This window comes from Typopeltis vanoorti, chromosome 18 (genome assembly GCF_054136105.1).
Source record: "Typopeltis vanoorti isolate ZY-2024b chromosome 18, IOZ_Tvanoo_1.0, whole genome shotgun sequence".
NCBI lineage: Eukaryota > Metazoa > Arthropoda > Arachnida > Uropygi > Thelyphonidae > Typopeltis > Typopeltis vanoorti.
The window spans coordinates 87,788,085-87,807,539 of record NC_143566.1 but is presented as its reverse complement, the minus strand read 5'-3'; the positions used below and the strand labels follow the sequence as shown (position 1 = coordinate 87,807,539).

Here is a 19,455-nt window from a genome sequence, read left to right as displayed (position 1 = left end):
GTATTCCAGTCACTCACCATGAAAAAAAAAAAACTTCTTCATCAAAAAAACCTGCTCCTCACCCACCCCCCTTGCTCCCACTGTTGCCTAGGAATGACCTCTTGTTCCTCCCCTATTTTCACCCATTCTATGCAAAACCTCCCCGACATTAATCTGGTAATAACTTCTTAACAGCTTATGTCTCGTTCATATCCCTTCTCCACCAATTTCTGCAAATTGCACTTTCTCAATCTGTCTTTATAGTCAACATTCCAGAAAATAGGACCACCTTACTCAATCGTCTCCGCACTTTTTTCAATACATCTGTATCTTTTTAAAAACCAGGTGACTAAATCTGTGCACAGAAATCCAGATGTGGCCTTATCAAAACCTTATTCAAGAGAATCATAACATCCTTACTTCTACAAATCAGTGTTCAAGATATTTCCACCGATTGTGTGCTCTACATCCCATCTCTGCTTCTCAAATTTCAAAACCTTACACTTTGCAACATTGAAATTGATATCTCTACTCATTTACCCATTCAGCCAGCGTATTCAAGTCCTCTTGCAAAGCCACAGCATCCGCTCTATCCCTGATAGCTCTCCCCAACTTAGCATCATCTGCAAACAACTGCATATCGCCATTCAGATCTCACACAATATCATTTATATACAAATTAAACAGAAATGGATCCAAAACAGACCCTCGGGGTATATCGCTTCTCCATGGACAACTCGTGATACCTATCAGAAGCCAGTCTCCAATCCAGCGTTCTAATCTACTGTTTAGCCTCATCCGTTTCAATTTAACTACCAGCTTTTCATGTGGCAATTTATCAAAGGCCTTTGCCAAATCTAAATATACCATTATGTATGAATCGCCCTTATCCAATGCATTTGTCATTTTATTATAATAAGTAAGCAGATTGCTAAACACGATCTTCTTTAACAAATCTATGCTGACCACCAAAGAGTATTTTTCTGTTGTCAACCCAATTTTACTGGCGAAATGTTTTTAACATATTATGAAAATATTTATATTTTAATAAAATCTTAATTATCAAATTAATCTTTTTTCAAATTATTTTTATTTCAAAATAACTTTAATAATATTTTATTAAAATTATTAATTGAATATTTCATTGCCCTTCTCTGTTTTGTTAATATAAGCTTACCCTGGTTTCACATGTTTCAAAATTTGTACAACCTCTACTTTGCGGTTGTGATGATTCAAAAAAAAAAAAAAAATCGTCGCTGTTATGACTTTTTTATACGAAATGTTTTATTGCATTTTTAGTAAGATGACCAAAGGTTTTTTATGGTAAAATTATGATGAGTTCTACTAATTTTAACTGTGTAACAATAGCGAAAGAGTATCAATGTTTGTGTCGTCCTGATATTTATTTCATCATTTTTGTTATTTATTGCTTGTTTAATGCATATTGCAGCGCCTCTAGTGATAGACAACAGTCTGCGCTTTCTTGCTTAGAGAAGTGCCATAAATTTTCGTCCGAAGACAAGCGTGTCCAGGATTTCTGATTCCATATTTTTTAGAATTGGAAGAGGAGATGATCTCCCAACTGTGAGTAAAAATAATTTTGTTTGAATTAAGTACTGTTCTGAGAATGTTTTATTTCATATAGTATTTGACATCTACGTTGTTAATTAGGCCTAATTTCCTGAGAAGTTAAACTCGCTTTTCATAATTAGTAAGACTTATTAATCAAACTTAATGTTATTAAGTCAGGATAGAAATACCTTCGAGTTTAGATTATATTTTATATGCTGTGATTTTCAAGGGAAAGAAGTTAAATAGGAGAATTTGACATGTTGTAGTAAAATCCTATCGACGTTTATAATAGAAGAATAAAGGAAATTAAATTTTGCGTTTCCGTTAACTGTTGTGTTTGCTATAGCTGCGAGCTCTACTTGCCGTTGCTGCAGTAACGAACTGTTAATTGGTTAAAGAGCAGCAGACTTTTCACCGCAATCGTATATTTTGTATTCGCAATCGTATATTTTGTGTGATTACTAAGTAAAAAGTGAATCACTTTAGAAATGAATTCTCAATGTTAGTAAGTGTAATTATAGTGTGTATTGCTTGTTATTGGTTATATTAACATTAATCACTCCTGTTATTGCTGCTTTTGATAACAAAATGAAATGGGGAAATAATAAAATGGAACCAGGTAACCAAGAATACAAAGTGATTATTGAGTGCATTTTCGTGACAAACGACGAGGTAGTGAGCGCCACAGTGTCTCGCTGCCATAAGGAGATTTTTTTAAATATATATATATTTATTTATTTATTTATTTATTAATATTGAATGAATGCATGGTCACTCACCTGGTGATTCCGATGTCTGCCTTCTGCAATGAAATCTGGGAAGCCCGGACTGCTGCGTTCACAGCCGAGTCGACCCTCTCTCGGAACTTGGCCGACCTCAGCATGAACAAGTGTTTCTTCTTCCCTGATGACACCAGAACGTTGTTCTTATACTTTCCTTCCTCTTTGGTGCCGTCTTTGAGGGTCGTCACCCCGTATCCATATTTCTTGTTGTTGTACCACTCGCCTTCGTATCGCAGTCCGTCCGACCTTTCGGCAATGCCAAATCCGCAGCGTTTATCGTTCTTCCACTCTCCCATATAGCTTTCGGTCACCGCAGCATCCGTGACATCGTCCTGGCTAACGAAACTGATGTTGCTGTCCGTGTGAACGGACGTCTGAGTCATTCCAGACTGGCTCGATTCGGAGCTAGCAGAACTCAGGTTCGACCCCGAACTCCTCACCGAACCTACACCTCGACGGTCGATGTCGCCAGTGCTACGCTGCTTCTTTATTCGCAAACCCTAAAAGAAAACGATCAGCGATAAATAGGAGCAGTTGAAAGAATTGTCAAAAAAAGAGCAAAACACTCTTCAAATAGAAATATTTTATGCTCGTTTCTCAACCCGCACAAAATGTGGAGTGAACAAGTCGGATAACATTTTGGGTTTCGTAGTCCTGTTTTATTGTATTTCATGATGCATTTATGCATCAGGAATAAACCTGGACGATATTGGATATTTCATTCTGTCATTTCTGTATGCGCCTTCCATTTGAAGGGGAAAAAAAAACTTTCTTTGGTTTTTACCAAAATAAAGAGCCAAACGGCTTCATTTCGGCAATGTAAAGTTACATAAACCTTATCAAAATGGACCAATAGAAGGCAATATACGGATGCTTTTAGCGTCCGTGCTTTCCTATCAGGTTCGGCTATGGCAGGGGTCGCCAAACTTCTTTGACCGTCGACCCCTTCAAGGATTTTTTGACTTTTTATCGACCCCCTCTATTTTACTATTACGTAATTATAATAGGACAAGCAAAAAAAAAAAAACGCTCATGTGAGTTTTTAGATTGTTTATTTATTGTATGTATAATATGGTATATATTATTATATTGGCTTAACGTCAAAGGGATATGTTTTTGTTTTTGACGTCCTTCTTAACATTGCATATTTCATAGGAGGGATAAATAATATGTAAAATATAAAATTTAATTTACATAACAAAATAACAATAATACAGTCTTCCTTATATATATATATATATGAAAATAAGACTTAAATAAAAGAGCCAATGAGCTTCACTTCGGCGATGTAACATTATTTAAATGAAGGGGATATTAAATCCCACATTCGGCATGAAACTCTTTGATTCCGATCTTTGAGTTTCTTATTCGGCTTTGAAATAATGTGGGATTTAATATCCCCTTCGTTTAAATAATAAAAATAAGACTTTTATTAACTTAGTATACAATTTACTAACGTTGTCAATGTGAAGGGTGTGCTTCGTGACTCTTGACAAGATTAGAAATGTTGAGTTCAAAATTAGTAAGTTTCAGCCTTAAATCGCCACTGAATTCTATATCTAGCTTATTTCTTTGTTTGTTAAAATGGAATTAACATAACCGAAACCAGCTTCAACCATGTACGCGCCGGCCGGGCGGGAACCACCGCCATCCGTTTATTGGTAAATACGTCATTTTGGCCTACTTGATTGGCCTCCGTAACTATTTTTATGACCTTGCTCTATCTTATAGGTCCTATTCACGTCACTGTTCCCACGATTCACTCTTAATTGCATTGTCATTCAGGATGGAGGTAATTCAAGTTAACCGAATTAAATATTACCCATACAATGATGGGTCGATATCGACCACTTTGGCGACCACTGGGCTAGGGCAACTCGTAGTATGGCGGCGAGTGTATTCCCGCAAGCTCTCTGGTCATTTCTCGCACGAAACTTTTATAGTTTCTGTATTCGGCTATGAAATGATGTTGGATTTAATATCCACTTTCTTTGCTTTATAAATTGGAATATTTTATGAGTTATACTGCTAACACGCGATCTTCATGTTTAATATTCATTTTTTTATGCACGCTATAAAGTTTTTAATGAATTTATTAAGTAATATCTTGTCGTTTGCTTCTTTTCCAAATCGATTTATAACTTGATACATTAAAAAGCAGAAAATGTAATGTCTTCATTTTAACACTCTACTCATGTGTTTGCTGTTTTTTTTTTTTAATATTAAAAAGTGATATTGAAATATTGCACTCTCAGTAAGCAGCTGCTGTTCCTGGAACTGAATGACTGCCTGATAGAGCTTTTCTTTTTATTGTGGGAAAAAAAAAAAGGAATTCAAAGAAACGATCCACAACTCCGTATCATTTTGTCAGGAGAGAGAGAGAGAGATCTACTAAAGAGGAGACCAACTAAGGTCTCCGCTTTATTAGCTTAAAAGTAAAATTCCATTTGTCAGGTAGCCTGACAATGGATTGGGGGGGGGGGCGCTGTTAAGGTCAGTGGACTGGCGTTCTTCCAAATTTTATCCCACAGAAGAAATAAAGTATATGGTTGGCATTTTCTTCTGTTGCAGATGTTACGTTAAAAGTGGCAGTACTCTGTCGCCAGAGCTCCATTTGCGACAACAGGTCATACCACAGCATGCGGGGTTGGCAAATGACTGAAATAAACCAAGAAGTTAGACACGCATATCCCCATCTGAAAATCTATTTCATATAGATATACTTAATGAAATAAAAAATGGAATAGAAAAAAGGCCATCAAGGTATTGTTATTAAACTATTCTCTAAATCAAACCAATGTTAACTTAAGTCCAGCTGACCAGATGATAATTAACTTATTCTGAAGACAAACTCAGAAACCAATTCTAAACATAAAAGACATAGCGAATGACCGGGACATGATAATCTCAAACAGAAATAAAAATAATAATGGCTTTTAAACGCCAAGATCCTACTAGAAGAAAATTATCCTAAAAATAATATAATAAGTTCTGTATAAACATAACCGGGTACAAAAATAGACTGCTAATTCAACAATAAAACAAACAAAAAAAATTATGAGTTATGATTAACAGAAGCTGAAAAACAGACAAAACCAGCGAAGTATACCCTATTTCATCATAAAAAAGAATCAGTGTTCCTGATTGAATACATAATGAATTCAATCAGGAACCACACAAAATAAGAATAAAGAAATATAAACGCAGTTGAATGAAACATGCTAATCGAATGCAAACAGAACGATTTCCCAAACAAGTAGGTGAATATAAATCATCTGGAAAATGAAGACGAGGTCTTCCAATGAAGAGACTTGCCGATGGCTTCTGAGGCCGGAACAACCACAATAGACATAAATCTTTGAAATTCGTGATGCTGGAGATATTTACCGGAATTTCTCGAGGCACGTTAATTTTTAAGGAAAACCGGACGTTGTTATTATTCAAATTATGCAAACTGCTATAAAATTAAAGGACTTAGATTTTGTTCTTACTAGTTTATTTTTATGTCATTCCTATTCAAAGCTTGTAAACGTATTGTATGTACATTCTGGCCTTCTTCAAGTATCGTGAGCGGGCTAAAGGTTTGAAAACCAAATACAATACTAGAAATGTTTTTTTTTTTTTTTCTTCGATATTACTCCACAAAAACAAACCAGATGGGATATATAATACTGATTTTTATTGACGGCTCTACTAGTTTCGTGAAAATTCTTTTGTTTCACATCACCAGGATAATTATGTGAATAAACTAAAAAACTAGAAAACAGGTAATAAGAGGTAACAACCATAGTGAAAATATTTGAACATGAATAGCAATGGCAAACGTGCATTTGATATGCCGTTGTTTGTTTGTGTTCGGTCTGCTACGTGCGTGCGAATTCACACTTGGATTCGAATTTACAGTCTGTTGATTGGACAGAGGGAACTCTATCCACTCGTTCAACCAGGCTGGTTAGAGAATAATAACATTAGTGACATTCTTAATATTCTGTAGAATTAAAGCCTTGATTCTGATGTCATGAAGTATTCTGGAGATGGGGTTACAAGGGTATATTTTGCTTAGATTTTTTTATTTAGATTTTCGTTACAACGCTACACCTCTAGTCTTTTTCTTTTGATGGTCCTTAAGTCCTTTAAAATAAGTAATTAGAATCGAATCCTGTCTTATCGAAACTTAGAATTTGTGATCAGCTGAGAGTTAATTTTTTTTCCTTAATCATATAGGAGGTAAAAGATTCCTCATTGTCTTCATAACAATGTTTCTTTTCCATTTTCTGACCTTCTTCACCCTTTTCATTTCATTCCATGCAGTAAGTTTTTATGCAATTATGGCCGAAGCAATTAAGCCCAAGAGACCAGTCTATTAATGGCCATTAATTGCGCGTGTTCTTCTGTCCGGTTTACATTTTCGGCAGAATCAGTTGCCGGAAGGAAAAACCTGGTACGTCCTGTGATATCGATCAACTCACTTTCTGTTGAAAATTCCTTATCTTCACATAATCATGAGGTACTTCATTTTCATTTTATAAATTAAATATTGTAATGGTTTAAAAAATTCACGATTTTTTTTATTTTTTTTTTTTAAACTTAGTCTTATGACGTTTCAAAACGGAACTTTAATTTCCGGTAGCTTGAACTTGAGAAGTGCACGACAAGTGTCAGTTGGGCTGAAGGTGACTCCGAGACTTTTTTACCGTATAGTTCTCATAATAATTACCGACACGCCTGTCGTTGCTAAATGTCATTAAACAGTGCACATAAGCTAAAATAGACGGTCCTCTGCGAGCATTCCCCTCGCTACCCTTTTCCCAGAGATACTGCTGCCAAAGTCAAGCAAATATTTTGCACACCTCCCATACTCCCCCCTCTCCCTCCAAGTCGAGCTGGTGGCTTGCGCAATGCGATGTTCGAATCTGTTTTAAATGCGACTGCTATCCGTTGAATTAAGGCTCCGTTTTCATCGAACTTCATCGGTGCTAAACGAGTTGTGTCTGTTTTTCGCCAACGTCTGTTAACTTTCATCGGTGCTTCAGCAAATGCGTTCGTTCGTGTTGCGTGCAAAGAAAGAATGGTCGCTATTATTCTTTCGAAGTATTGATTTTTGTTGCCTCTGTTTACACAGTGCCTACATCGTTTTCGCTATTGTTTGCAATCCATTCACAAACCCAATGAGAAATATCACGTGCGTGGGCGCATAGGAAAGCTGCTGACAGCAGTGGTACGCTTTCGTATCTCTCGATCGTTTTGCTGTTCTTCAGACGAAGTGCAGCACTGTTTATATGTAATGTGTGTGGTTATATATATATTCAATACGAATACATTCATTGAGGAATGATATTTATTTCCAAAGGGTGGTTGCGAAGTTCATAAAAAAAAAAAAAAATGGAGAAAATAAAATAGATAGCCAAAATTTCCACGGACACTTTTTTGCACTTCGAAACTAACTTGCTTCATGGGAGCAAAGTAAACGACATTTAAACTTTCATTAACGTATGCCACAGTTCTGGAAAGTCAGTCGTGCAACTACTTCTCAACAGGACATAATAAAGTTACTGAAAAAAAAAATTAAAAATAGAGTTCCGTAATAATTTTCCTTATAAGTTATTCGGCTTCCAAATAAATATTTAAAAGATGGCATTATGAATGTCTTATTATAGTCTAACGTTTTTTTTAATCCTTCCATCCCTAGAGAGGACTGTGTAGCTCAGTGGAAGTGGTGCTTGCATCTTCTGCCCTAGGCCGTCTGAAGATAGACTTCAGTTCAAGTCTAGTCGCCGACTGGAGGAACTTTTTTATAAGCCTACCTTTGACCAGTTCCCGAGTTAGTCGATTTCTGGCACGGACAAACATGTTTTTTCTCCCGGAAACTCGGGTTTTTCATCCCGCAATCTCAAGAAAATCGACCATAGAACCCACATTAATCCAGACAGTAACATATCCTGTTAGGGTTAGATAATAAGAGATGGCAGCACTTGCTTGCCGGTCTTTTCATCGGTGGCGGCTTATAATTAGTGATTGTCATGGGTCAGGTGTCTCTGATTGGCTACAGTGGAGATTGAACTGCCCACTCAGTCTCCAAAAGCTAGAAAGGTTAAAAGGCCTGCCTACTCCCTATATGAACACACCCCAGGTTAAGAACCAGGGCTGTGTGCACCCCTGGGAGTGCGAGAAAGCATTTCCAGGGGTGCGAGAGAAGTTTCTAAATTTTCGATGGAAACTACCGCCTGACCGCCTGTGAGAAACTAGCGAACGCTACGTCGACTTTTGGGACCCGTACCCCTACCCTCTTTACCTTTGCCTCAGCGCATCGCACTTACCAGCACATGTAGTACAATAAGAAACTGGTTGATATGCGCACGTGTTCGCATTCTCTGAGTACGAACGTTAACGAGGTGGTTTGACGCAGAAACGAATACTAATTTTCTTTAATTTACCAACATTAAACCAACATTAATCAGTTATTAAAGTCCATACCGGATATGATCAATTGATTACATAAAGGTTTCCTGCAAATTTTGAAAAATTACAATTATTATTTTATCGATTGTAGTAATCCTCGTTATGTCGAAAAAACGCCAATGGAAAGACGATTATTGCTTATGGATTCTCTTGTACAACAAAAAAAGATGGCACGCAACGACCAGAATGCATTTTATGTTGCAAAATATTTTCAAGCTCCAATCTTAAACCGTCAAACGTGTTAGAGCATTTCAACAATCAGCATGGTGGTGAATCTGCAGGACATACTCTTAACATCTTGAAGTATAAGAAGGCACGATTTGATACCAGCGGTACTATCACAAAATTTGATTTTGCGGCAGTTCAAAAGCCCTTGTTAGAAGCTTCTTATCAAGTGGCATACCTGCGTGCTAAGAAAATAAAAGGTCATACAATAGCTGAGGAATTGGTAAAACCATGTGCACTTGAAATTGCAAAAATTGTATTGGGTTCTGAAGCACAAAGGAAAATTCAGCAGATTTCGTTATCGAACGATGTGATTCGATCGCGCATTCAAGATCTCAGTGTTGATATTTTACTGCAAGTAGTAGAAGATATCAAAGCCAGTCCTCTAAAAGTGAGTATTCAACTGGACGAGTCAACTGATGTTGATAATTGTAGTCAGTTGTTGGTATTTGTGCGATCATTAAGGAAAAAGAAATGTTGGAAGAATTTTTATTTTGTGAGCCACTGGAGTTGAAGACAAAAGGAATTGATGTTTTCAATAATATTAAAAACTTTTTTTGAAACATCAAATACTCGTGAATGTGATAGGGCTCAGTTTGCACTGATGGTGCCCCTGCAATGTTGGGCAAAAATTCTGGATTTTTTTCATACATCAAGACAGAAATACCGCAAGTTACAATAACGCATTGCATGTTGCACCGTCGTGCACTTGCATCGAAAGCTTTGCAAAGAATTTAAAACAGCACTTAACTACTGCAGTAAATGTAGTAAAGTATATCCGAGGACGAGCGCTTAATCATCGTATCTTTGTGCGAAGAAATCGGTGCTGTTCATACTGTGCTTCTTTATCACGCTGAAGTACGGTGGCTCTCCAAGGGCGGTATGCTAAGCAGGATTTTTGAATTGCGCGAGGAAATCCTGCTTAGCATGCCTCCCTTGCCCTAGGCTAACCAAAATTGTGATTTAGTTAAAGCTTTTGAAAAAAGAGAAGCAATACTTCGACTGTCCGCGCGGTTAGCTTAGTTGCTTTGCGCTTCGCAACCATATGCCTTGGGAAGGAGTGTCCTAGGTCCGATTCCCGTCGACGAAGTGAAGAGCTTAAGAATCTTCCTCAGCCATAGCCAAGTTAGCCGGTCTTGGGCGTGGACAGCAGGGTTTTTTCCGCCAGTTCAGCTGGGAGTTTTTCATCCCGCAAGCAAGCGAAACCGGCCCGTGAACACACAGGGATACAGTCATAAATACTTAGAGGCATAGGGGTGACCATTCTATCCTCGTATTTCAGTTACGAAATCCAAGCATGTCTGGAAGGCTGTGGGCCTTAAAGGCCTGTTAAAGCCATTGGGCTAGGAATACTTCGACTAGCCTACTTAGCAGATATATTTAGCCACCTGAATGAATTAAACACATCAATGCAAGGATTTGGTAAGAACATAATAACAGCTAGTGAAAAATTATCTTCATTTATTGAAAAACTAAAAATTTGGAAACGTCGAATTGAAAATGGGAATTTTGCAAACTTTCCTTTGCTTGATTCAATCGTTCTAGAAAATGAGAAAATAATAATTATACCTGGAATTGCAATAATACACCTCCAACAATTGAGTGAATCATTTCATGGATACTTTACTACGGGAAATATTAACAAAGTTCAGAGATGGATACTGGATCCATTTCTATTTGACCCAGATTCGATGGACGGCAGCTATTTAATAAAAGACGGTCTTATTGAAATACGAGCCAATGCACGTATTCAAATGGAATTTGAAAAACTGGACTTAGAACAATTCTGGTGTACACAGTTACAACCTTATCCACAGCTGGCAAAAGCAGCATTGCAGACACTTTTACCATTTGCCACCACCTACCTGTGTGAAATGGGATTTTCATCACTTTTGCACATAAAAACAAAAGCCAGAAATCGCTTAAATGCAAGTGATGACTTACGCGTGGCTCTTTCAAAAAAGAAGCCTCGCTTCAAAAGTATTATTATGAATAAACAACAACATAGCCATTAAAAATTGAGATATTGTTTTGTACGTATATGTAAATGTATGTGGTTATTTTTCAATAAATAAATTATCTTGCAATAGATGTAATTTCCTAAATAAAGAAATAGAAACACATTTTTCAAGGAGTGCGAGAACTTATTTTTAGATTCAAGGGGGTGCCGATCACTAAAAAGGTTAAGACCCACTGCTATATGAGAATAAAAAGGCGCTAGCTTATTATTATTATTATTAATTATTATTATTTTAATTCCCCGAATGGAATTCACAGAACTATTTTAGTCCTGACTAACTATGAAAATCAGTGGACAGTCGATCTTCTCCCTTAGCCGTCATCAATATATAAGCTTATATCTATAATATTACATTATAGCTTATATCACGCTTATATCAATTGGCGCAAGGCATCGAAGATACGCAGATAATTTTCACCATTTCTTCATCCTAAATCTTACCATTCACATTGTTGAAGTAATAGTTTGAGTTCTACATTCCATTTTTCTGAGATGCATGATTAAAACCTGATTCTGAAAATACTTCGCCTGATCTTTTGAAACCGTCATAAAAATTTCATAGAAAGCTCTTAGAATTTTATTTTACTTTTCATCTTTCCACTGGTTTTTACGTAAATTCTTAAGTTCTACACCTTTATAATTTTCCCTCAGTATTGCTATATTTTGAAATTTTGTGTTCTGTCATTTGCATTGCGAATTGTTTTAGCATATTATACTGCCGTAAGAGTGTTACGCTTATTAGTGTGCGTGTGTTACTTATGTGTTCATACTCACAGGAAATGGGTGCAGAATAACTCCCGAAGATTCAGCAGAACAAACTCACATAAGCGGTCTCTGTTTTTCAGACGATGTTGTACTGAGTGACTCTAACATTCAAACTGGCCAAAACCACCTAGATAACGTAACAGGACAATTACCTCTGGACAAAAATTCCCCGGACAATAACCCCTGGTTTAAAAATAACCACTTTAAAAAAAAACACCGTGTAAACAACCCCGGACATTAACTCAACCGTATAAAAATAAAATTCTTTAAATAAAATTTCCTTTACACAACAAACGATACAAAAAATTATAAAATAAATCTTTTAAAATAAATTTGATAAAATAAAAATTTTAACAAAAATTTATTTGACACAACAAAATATGGATATAAATTTAAAATTATACTAACACCTAATATGCACGTTTTAGGATATACACAAAGAGAAAAATGAATTCATTTAAAATGTTGAATCTTTTACAGGAAATGTTTAATATTATTAATTACACATTAATACTTAAAAAAAAGGCTGTGCGCAATCCCACGTATATAGTCCATAATGCTACGATCACGGTAGCTGCAAACTATTAAGAATCGGTGCATTTGAATCAGCATACTTCTTTCTCGGGGTTTGTGATGGATGACCTGCCAACATTTGAATGCAGTAAACTTGTTGCAATATTTGTTCTCTTTGGAGAAATCCAGTAAATGGTGGGATGGAAACTTCCGACATTGGACTGGAAACTTCTGTGCCATCCTTCTACCGAATTATTTGTTTTTGGTAATTCTTCTTCGGATTGTTGATACATATTCCACATATTAATGACATAAGTTAGTTGCTGTGGTCTTCCAATGTAAGAATCTTCGAAATCATCTGGAACTGGTAAGCTTTCTGTAGGTAGAAATTCATACAATTCTTCAAAAGCACCGACCACTGCGTCTGTTGGAACAAATGCAAGAGCCGGCATCATTCTTAATTTCGGTGCGAAGTCGGAATTTTCTTGGTAACGTTGTTGCAAACCACTCTCTTGAATTTTCCGGTAGATGTGGATGAAAGAAATATCCTTTAATTTCATTGTCTGGGAAACGTGTTTCTAAATTGTTTATAACTGCCAATTCAAAATCGATCATGATGCTGATTGGCTTCAAATTGACATTCAGCAGATTTAATGCCTTAAACAATTTAATATATGTATCCTGAGTTTTGTTTTGCAGTAATGCATAAACACATGGAATGGCTCGTCTATTAACTAGTGCATGAATGGTATACAGTGAAAGAGATTGGGTGATAATTTGCTGCGTTGCTTTGTCAGTTTCTTCTGCCAGTCTTTTAATTTGTTGAACTACTTTGAGAACTTGTTGTTGTGCTGGATCTGGACCATGAGAATGATCGTTTAACCGTCCCACAAGCTCTTCTCCACGTAGTTAAATTTTAGCTGTACATTCGTTCTTGTTACACCTTCTTTCACACTGAAATGATACAACACCATTCGTCAATTTGTTTGTTTGTTTTACATACAAAAATAACCTTCAAAAATCGCTTTCTCCTTTCCTTTATTCGATTTTACAAATTCCATCATGGATAGTCAAATATATTTTATGAATATTATAATAGACTGAAATAAAATATTTTGTTTTCGATTTCACTTTGACAACAGTTTTGACACGTTCGGTGTTATTATCAAGACTACAATAATTCACAAATGTAAGTTACTTATTTATATACAAATATTTAACCATAATGTTTACAAGTTTACAGTAATAAGACGAAACAGATTGAAAATTATTTGTTGGCGGAGATTCCTAATCCTATGATCTTAACATAAATCGCTTCATGATGGTCATAACAGTTAAAATTCCAGGAAAAATTACTCTTGTTTTGACATATAATTCGGATTAAAGAAACTGCAAGCAAATACTGTATTATTAACAAAATTACCTGATCCTAGAAATGTCATCGGTCCCTTTGATTGCGCGTTCAAAGATAACACCCGAAGAAGACTAAATTGTTATTCTGCATTCTATTTATTTTTTGTTATTGTAACTTTAAAACTTTTTTTTATTAATAAAATTTAAATGGATATTAAATCCAGCATTATTTCAAAGCCGAATATAGAAACTATAAACGTTTTAGCTTTGAAATAATGCTGGATTTAATATCCACTTAATTTTTATAAATTTTGCATCGCCGAAGTGAGCCCTTTTGGCTCTTTAGTAAAAAAAAAAAAAAAAAAAAAAAAAAAAAAAAAAAAAAAAAAAAATATTTCTTTTTTTTATCATATTTAATTTCATCTACCGATATTTCAAATGGGAGGGTTCATTGTTTGGGTTTTTTTTGCACACGGGGTTAATATCCTGGGGCTTTTTATATGGGGGATTTAATCAGGGGATTATTGATGGGGGGTTTTGTCCAGGGGATAATTGTCCTAGAAGTCCTATATAATTATGTAAAAATGCAGCACTTCTGGTTGGCAATCAACGGCAGTAAAACTAAAGTAAAGATCAGAAAAAGAAGGAAATATTAGGCTAAATGACCACATTCTTGAAGAAGTAAATGCTTTTCAGTACCTTGGTTTCTACATCGATACTCTAACAGACAGATGAAAGAGCTCTAAGACAGACAGAAATGGAAGAGCTCTAACAAAGCTCTTCCATTCCATAAAAGCCTAACTAATATGTAGAAATCCAATCTCATCACCACAGATACCAAAATTCGTTTGTACGAAACCACCAGTCAAGCCTTATTTGCATATGGTGTCCAGACACGGAATATCACTTCTCAGCGAGCACTTAACATCATCAATAGCTTTGGGACAGCATTCCTTCAGTTACTACTAGGATACAAATGACACATTTGGGACAGCATTCCTTCAGTTACTACTAGGATACAAATGACGCGATCATATTCCTAACACTGTTATTCTTGAAGAAAGCCAGAAAACACCCACAATTCAATAAAGTTCACCTTCACCTACATTCAGTGCTCCAGGAACAAAAAGACCAAGAAAACAGTTGAACACTTCTTTTTGAAGATGAGACTCATGAAGATAACGGAGATAAAGGCCGAAAACAGCCTTTATCTCCTTGAGATTTTGTCATAAGAATATTTCTCTATATATTTCCCTATTCATAAATGATGATGAATAATGTTGATTGTTGTTGTTGTCTTGTCCTTTCAAGAGTCTTAGATGTTTCCATGTGCTTCTTGAACTGCTTTGGCTATGTCGATGATTTTGTTTGTATAGAGCTGTTGTTCAGGATTAGAATCTATTTCTTGCAACGCTGCTGTAATTGCTGGACAGGTAAAGATGTGAGTGGGTGTCAATTCAGTATTGGGGCAGTTTCTATATGTTCTCGTATAATCTGTATTGATCTTCATTCCTCTATAATGTCCTGTTCAAAGTCTTGCTATCGTGGTGGAGGTCTTTCTGTCAGCATTGATTTCGGGAATTTGATGTTGTATCACTGATTTCAGCGGAATAAGTTTAGCTTTTGCTAGTGCGTTAGCATCGGCAAGATTTATCGTGTGAGTTTCTTGGTTGAGTTGTCTGACCTCTTGCTAATTTATCAGCTGCTTCATTGTAATCAATGCCTACATGAGCAGGAATCCATTGTAAAATGCAACTTTTTCCTAAACACTTTAGTTGATTTAAGAGTTTATGGGTGTCTTGTGTGAGCTTGTTATTGCCATTTTTGATTGCCTCTATAGCTGATCTTGAGTTACTGTAAATTATAATGCCCTCAGATTATTGAGATGATAATTTTAAGTAGACTTCGAGTGCTTTATTTATTGCGTAAAGTTCGCTGGTAAAATTGGAAGCAATTCTCCCAGATCCAACATTATTGAAAGTTTTTTACCTTTCGGGAGTAGAAGGAGAATACCAGCACCTCTATTAATCATATTGGTGTCTGGTGATCCATCGGTATAACAAATAACCTGTTTGGGGGATGAAAGAAGGTTGATAGTATTTAGGCCTTTTTCTTTGAGCATTTCTTTTGAATGCCCAATTTTCCAATGAAGAGATAGAAAGAATAGTATTGGTATATACCAGTTAACAGCCAGGAGGTGAGGAATATGTTCCCTTAAAACTTTGAAGATCGAAATCGGTTGAACAATGTGAAGTGCGCTGCATTTCATTTTTTGTCCAGCCCTGCAGGATCTTCTTCTCTGTTTTGTTGTGATTCCGATTGGGATCAAAATCCACCAACCGATGCGCCCTACGTAGTAGGGCGCATCGGTTGGTGGATTTTGGTGGAGAAGACTCTCGAGCGCCGTTCGTCTTTCATCGGTTGGATACAAGAGTGTCGAAAAGATAAAGGACACTTTTTGACTGTTTTGTTATCTTTCATTCCCCCCCCCCCCTCCATGAATTAGATTAAGACTTCAGATTTGACGAACTGTGTCCTGTTTAAACATCTTTCCAATGAAAAGTGTTTGATAAATAAGATTCGACATGGAACGAGAGGTACAGTAGGTCGAAAGCGATTCTTGTCGTGAGGGATTCTTTTTGGTACATCCCGCAAGACAATAAAACCGGACAGAGAGACACACGCGGTTAATTAACAGACAAGATATACTAGCCTCGTATACGTACTTGCTCCGGCCGTAAATCCGAATAACAACAACATCTCTTCGAGTGCTTGGCTGAAGAGTGACTGCCCGACTCTTGATTTAGTACTCGAACGTGTCTAGATAACACTTTGCGTTAATTTTGTGCAACTTGAGATGCGAGAGAAGTGATCATTGGACCGTAAGCGTGCAGTAAATAAAATGAAAGTCGACCGAGTACATCTTTTGTAATTGTTTCTCCATGTAGACATATTTGAAATTTTGTGTTCTGTCATTTTCATCGCGAATTCGTTTAGCATATTATAACTGCCGTAATAGCGTTGGTGTGTACCAATTCAATGGAATACACATTTGAAACTCATTCTTTCCGTCATAACTTTGTAGTGGGTGAGGATACAAAAGTCTGTTTGACTGTGTGTGTAGAAGCAACTCGATAGAAATTTATTCAATGAGAAGGGGACCAAATAATCCGTCATTTTCGTTTCAAGATGAGTTAGCCGATCTCATACGGAGGATACAGGATTTTTTTCCGAAAATTCCGGTTTTTCATACCGCATACAGCCAAATCGACAAGAGAACATGCGCCATTAGCAGACAAAAAATCACTAGACGGTAGATGGTGTAATGTGTATATAGCACATAGTGGCGTAGAGTGTAAATGGAAGATTAAACGATGTATATGGTGGGTAGTGTGGTGTAGAGTGCCTTCCTATATGTGTCTTTGGAGATTATAGGTTATAATAATAACAATCACAAAAAGCTTGAGTAAATCTCCAAAACACTGTTGGGCTGCGTAATGCTTTTACCGGGAATGATTATTTCGTCTAGAAATACGGACGAGATACTGGAATGATTAATTCTAGAACTTCGTCTGCTTTATACTCTCGTCACCAGCAGTAAAGAACATTTGCTCCCTTACACAGATCTTCTCTACTTCCCTTATTAGTACGAGGTAAATATTAGCATACAAACTGAAGAAATAAAGAAACCTACAAGCAAGCCAGACTTGCTTTATCTCTTTACATCTAGCGCCATTGCGGAGATAAATAATAGAGTGAACGTGTTTAGTACTGAAAACGAGGGTATAGAGTAGAGCACCTGAAGAAATCGCGTTGTCAGCGATTGAGGGAAAATTAAGAACTTTTGCTTCAATCATTTTAGTCAAAGTCGAAAAATTCTCCAAATCCGTCATAAATATCGCTCTCATCAGCTAGCCATCAGAATTGACTAAAAAGCAGAAAGTCTTGCTGTTCAATTCGTAATTTGTGTTTTCACCGAAGAGCAATAATCCAAAGAGATCGCATCAGCACTTGCGCATAACAAAACGTTCTTTCAGGCCTCTAACTAACTCTGTCTGATATTATTCAGCTGCCATCTCTCCCCCCCCCCCCCCCGTGCTGAAAGGTATGCAGAACTCGAAACCCAACCACTTATGTCTTTCTCACTCTCGTGCATTGAATTTTGGCATAAATAAAGTCGCGACTTTATTGGTTACTTTTAATGTGGAAACATTAAAGAAGCAATATTCCACAGAGAATTGGAAAGGATCGAATTTTTATTTTAAAGTGAAAACGTGCTTTGTGGCCGTTACAGACGTGGCCTTGGGCCTTCTGTCCAATCGCACTTCCTTAACGACTTTCTCTTTGCGTGTTTCTGCGCGATGAAGTGAACTTTTGTCTCCGATTCGGCGCATTTCTCTAGCGAATTCCAATCTCTCTCTCTCTCTCTCTCGTTTCCGACTTGCTTTCATCTGAAATTATTTTATTTGCATTAATATATGTTAGATCTCCTCTACGTAGCAGCCTGACCGCTTGGTTCTCTCATCGAAGATTGGGGGTTCGAGGGGAGGACTTTAGTGTAACGGGACCTTGAAGCTGATAGTACATTTCCGAAAGAAGCACGCAACATACCTTTGCACGCACAAAGTGGTATATTTTCTCAACTTTTAAAGTCCCCCAAGGTACAAAGCAGAAGAAATGAATAATAACCTTCATTATGCCTGTTCTGCAGCAGGTTGGTCTGGTGTCGGTTCGCCGTGACTACGTTCTGTTATACCAGTTCGCCGTCTGTTATACCAGTAGACTTAGTGTGTGCCCTTAGAGGACCATTCTGTTTCTTTTCTTCTTTATTTAATTTTTTTTTCTGGAAAAAAAATATATTTTACCTGAGACCAATCATCTTAACCTTTTCCTGAAGAGGTCTAAAACTCGTAATGAATGAGATTTGAACACGAGTTCAAATCCCTTTCAATCCATCCCCAGTGCTTACTTTTTTGTCGTCCATTTCAAGCTGCAGGCCCATTTCATGTGATGACTCATAGGCAACACATAAAAATGTAGTCTCTTGTTCAAGACTTTCGAGGATCTTTTATCGGGGCAATATTTTCTGATCAAAGCAGGACTTGTAAACAGAAGTGTAGAATTGCAAAACGTTACAAACCATTTTCCCAAATGATAGCGAAGCATATTTGAGACACACCCAGACCAGTACCGTCAATGGTGAAACCCATTGATGACGTCTTTTAAATGTGATGAATAACAAGATCTGAGCACTGAAATTGAACGTCAGTATAATCCAACAGGAATTGAATTAACTGATTGACTTCACTTAGGCAGGGAAGTTAGGCAAGGATTCCTACTTTCTCCTTACCTATTTAGTATCCATGCTGAGGACATCATGCGTGTGGCATTAAATGAGTTGAATAACGGAATTAGGATACGTGACAGATTGATCAGTAATCTGAAATACGTTGATGATACAATATTCCTTTGTAACGATTGGGAAGAACTAAGACGAATCCTTGATGAGGTTAATGAGATCAATAAGAATAGAGGACCAACTCAACGGAGAAAGAATTGAGGAGGTCAGCAAGTTCGAGTATCTGGGATCCATTATTAATGTGAAAAACTGCTGTTCAGAAGACATGAGAAGAATATTAATAACAGCTAAAAACAACAGTCAGAGACTTGTCTAAAAGGAAGGATTGATTCTGAGGATTCTGGGTTCAGCTGATTTTCTTCTTCTTCTACTTCTTCTTCTTCTTCTTCTTCTTCTTCTTCTTCTTCTTCAATAGCGACTTATGGATT

At 36.7% G+C, this 19,455-nt stretch overlaps 1 protein-coding gene across 1 annotated transcript in view; it reads right to left on the bottom strand.

The window, feature by feature from the left end:
* The window catches only part of LOC150096906 (uncharacterized), a 79,908-nt gene that overhangs the window by 32,788 nt on the left and 27,665 nt on the right, over nucleotides 1-19,455 (bottom strand). The window contains exon 3 of the mRNA XM_090408450.1: nucleotides 2,331-2,833. Within this exon, the coding sequence (XP_090264576.1) occupies nucleotides 2,331-2,833 (503 nt within the window). The remainder of the gene's footprint in view (nucleotides 1-2,330; nucleotides 2,834-19,455) is intronic.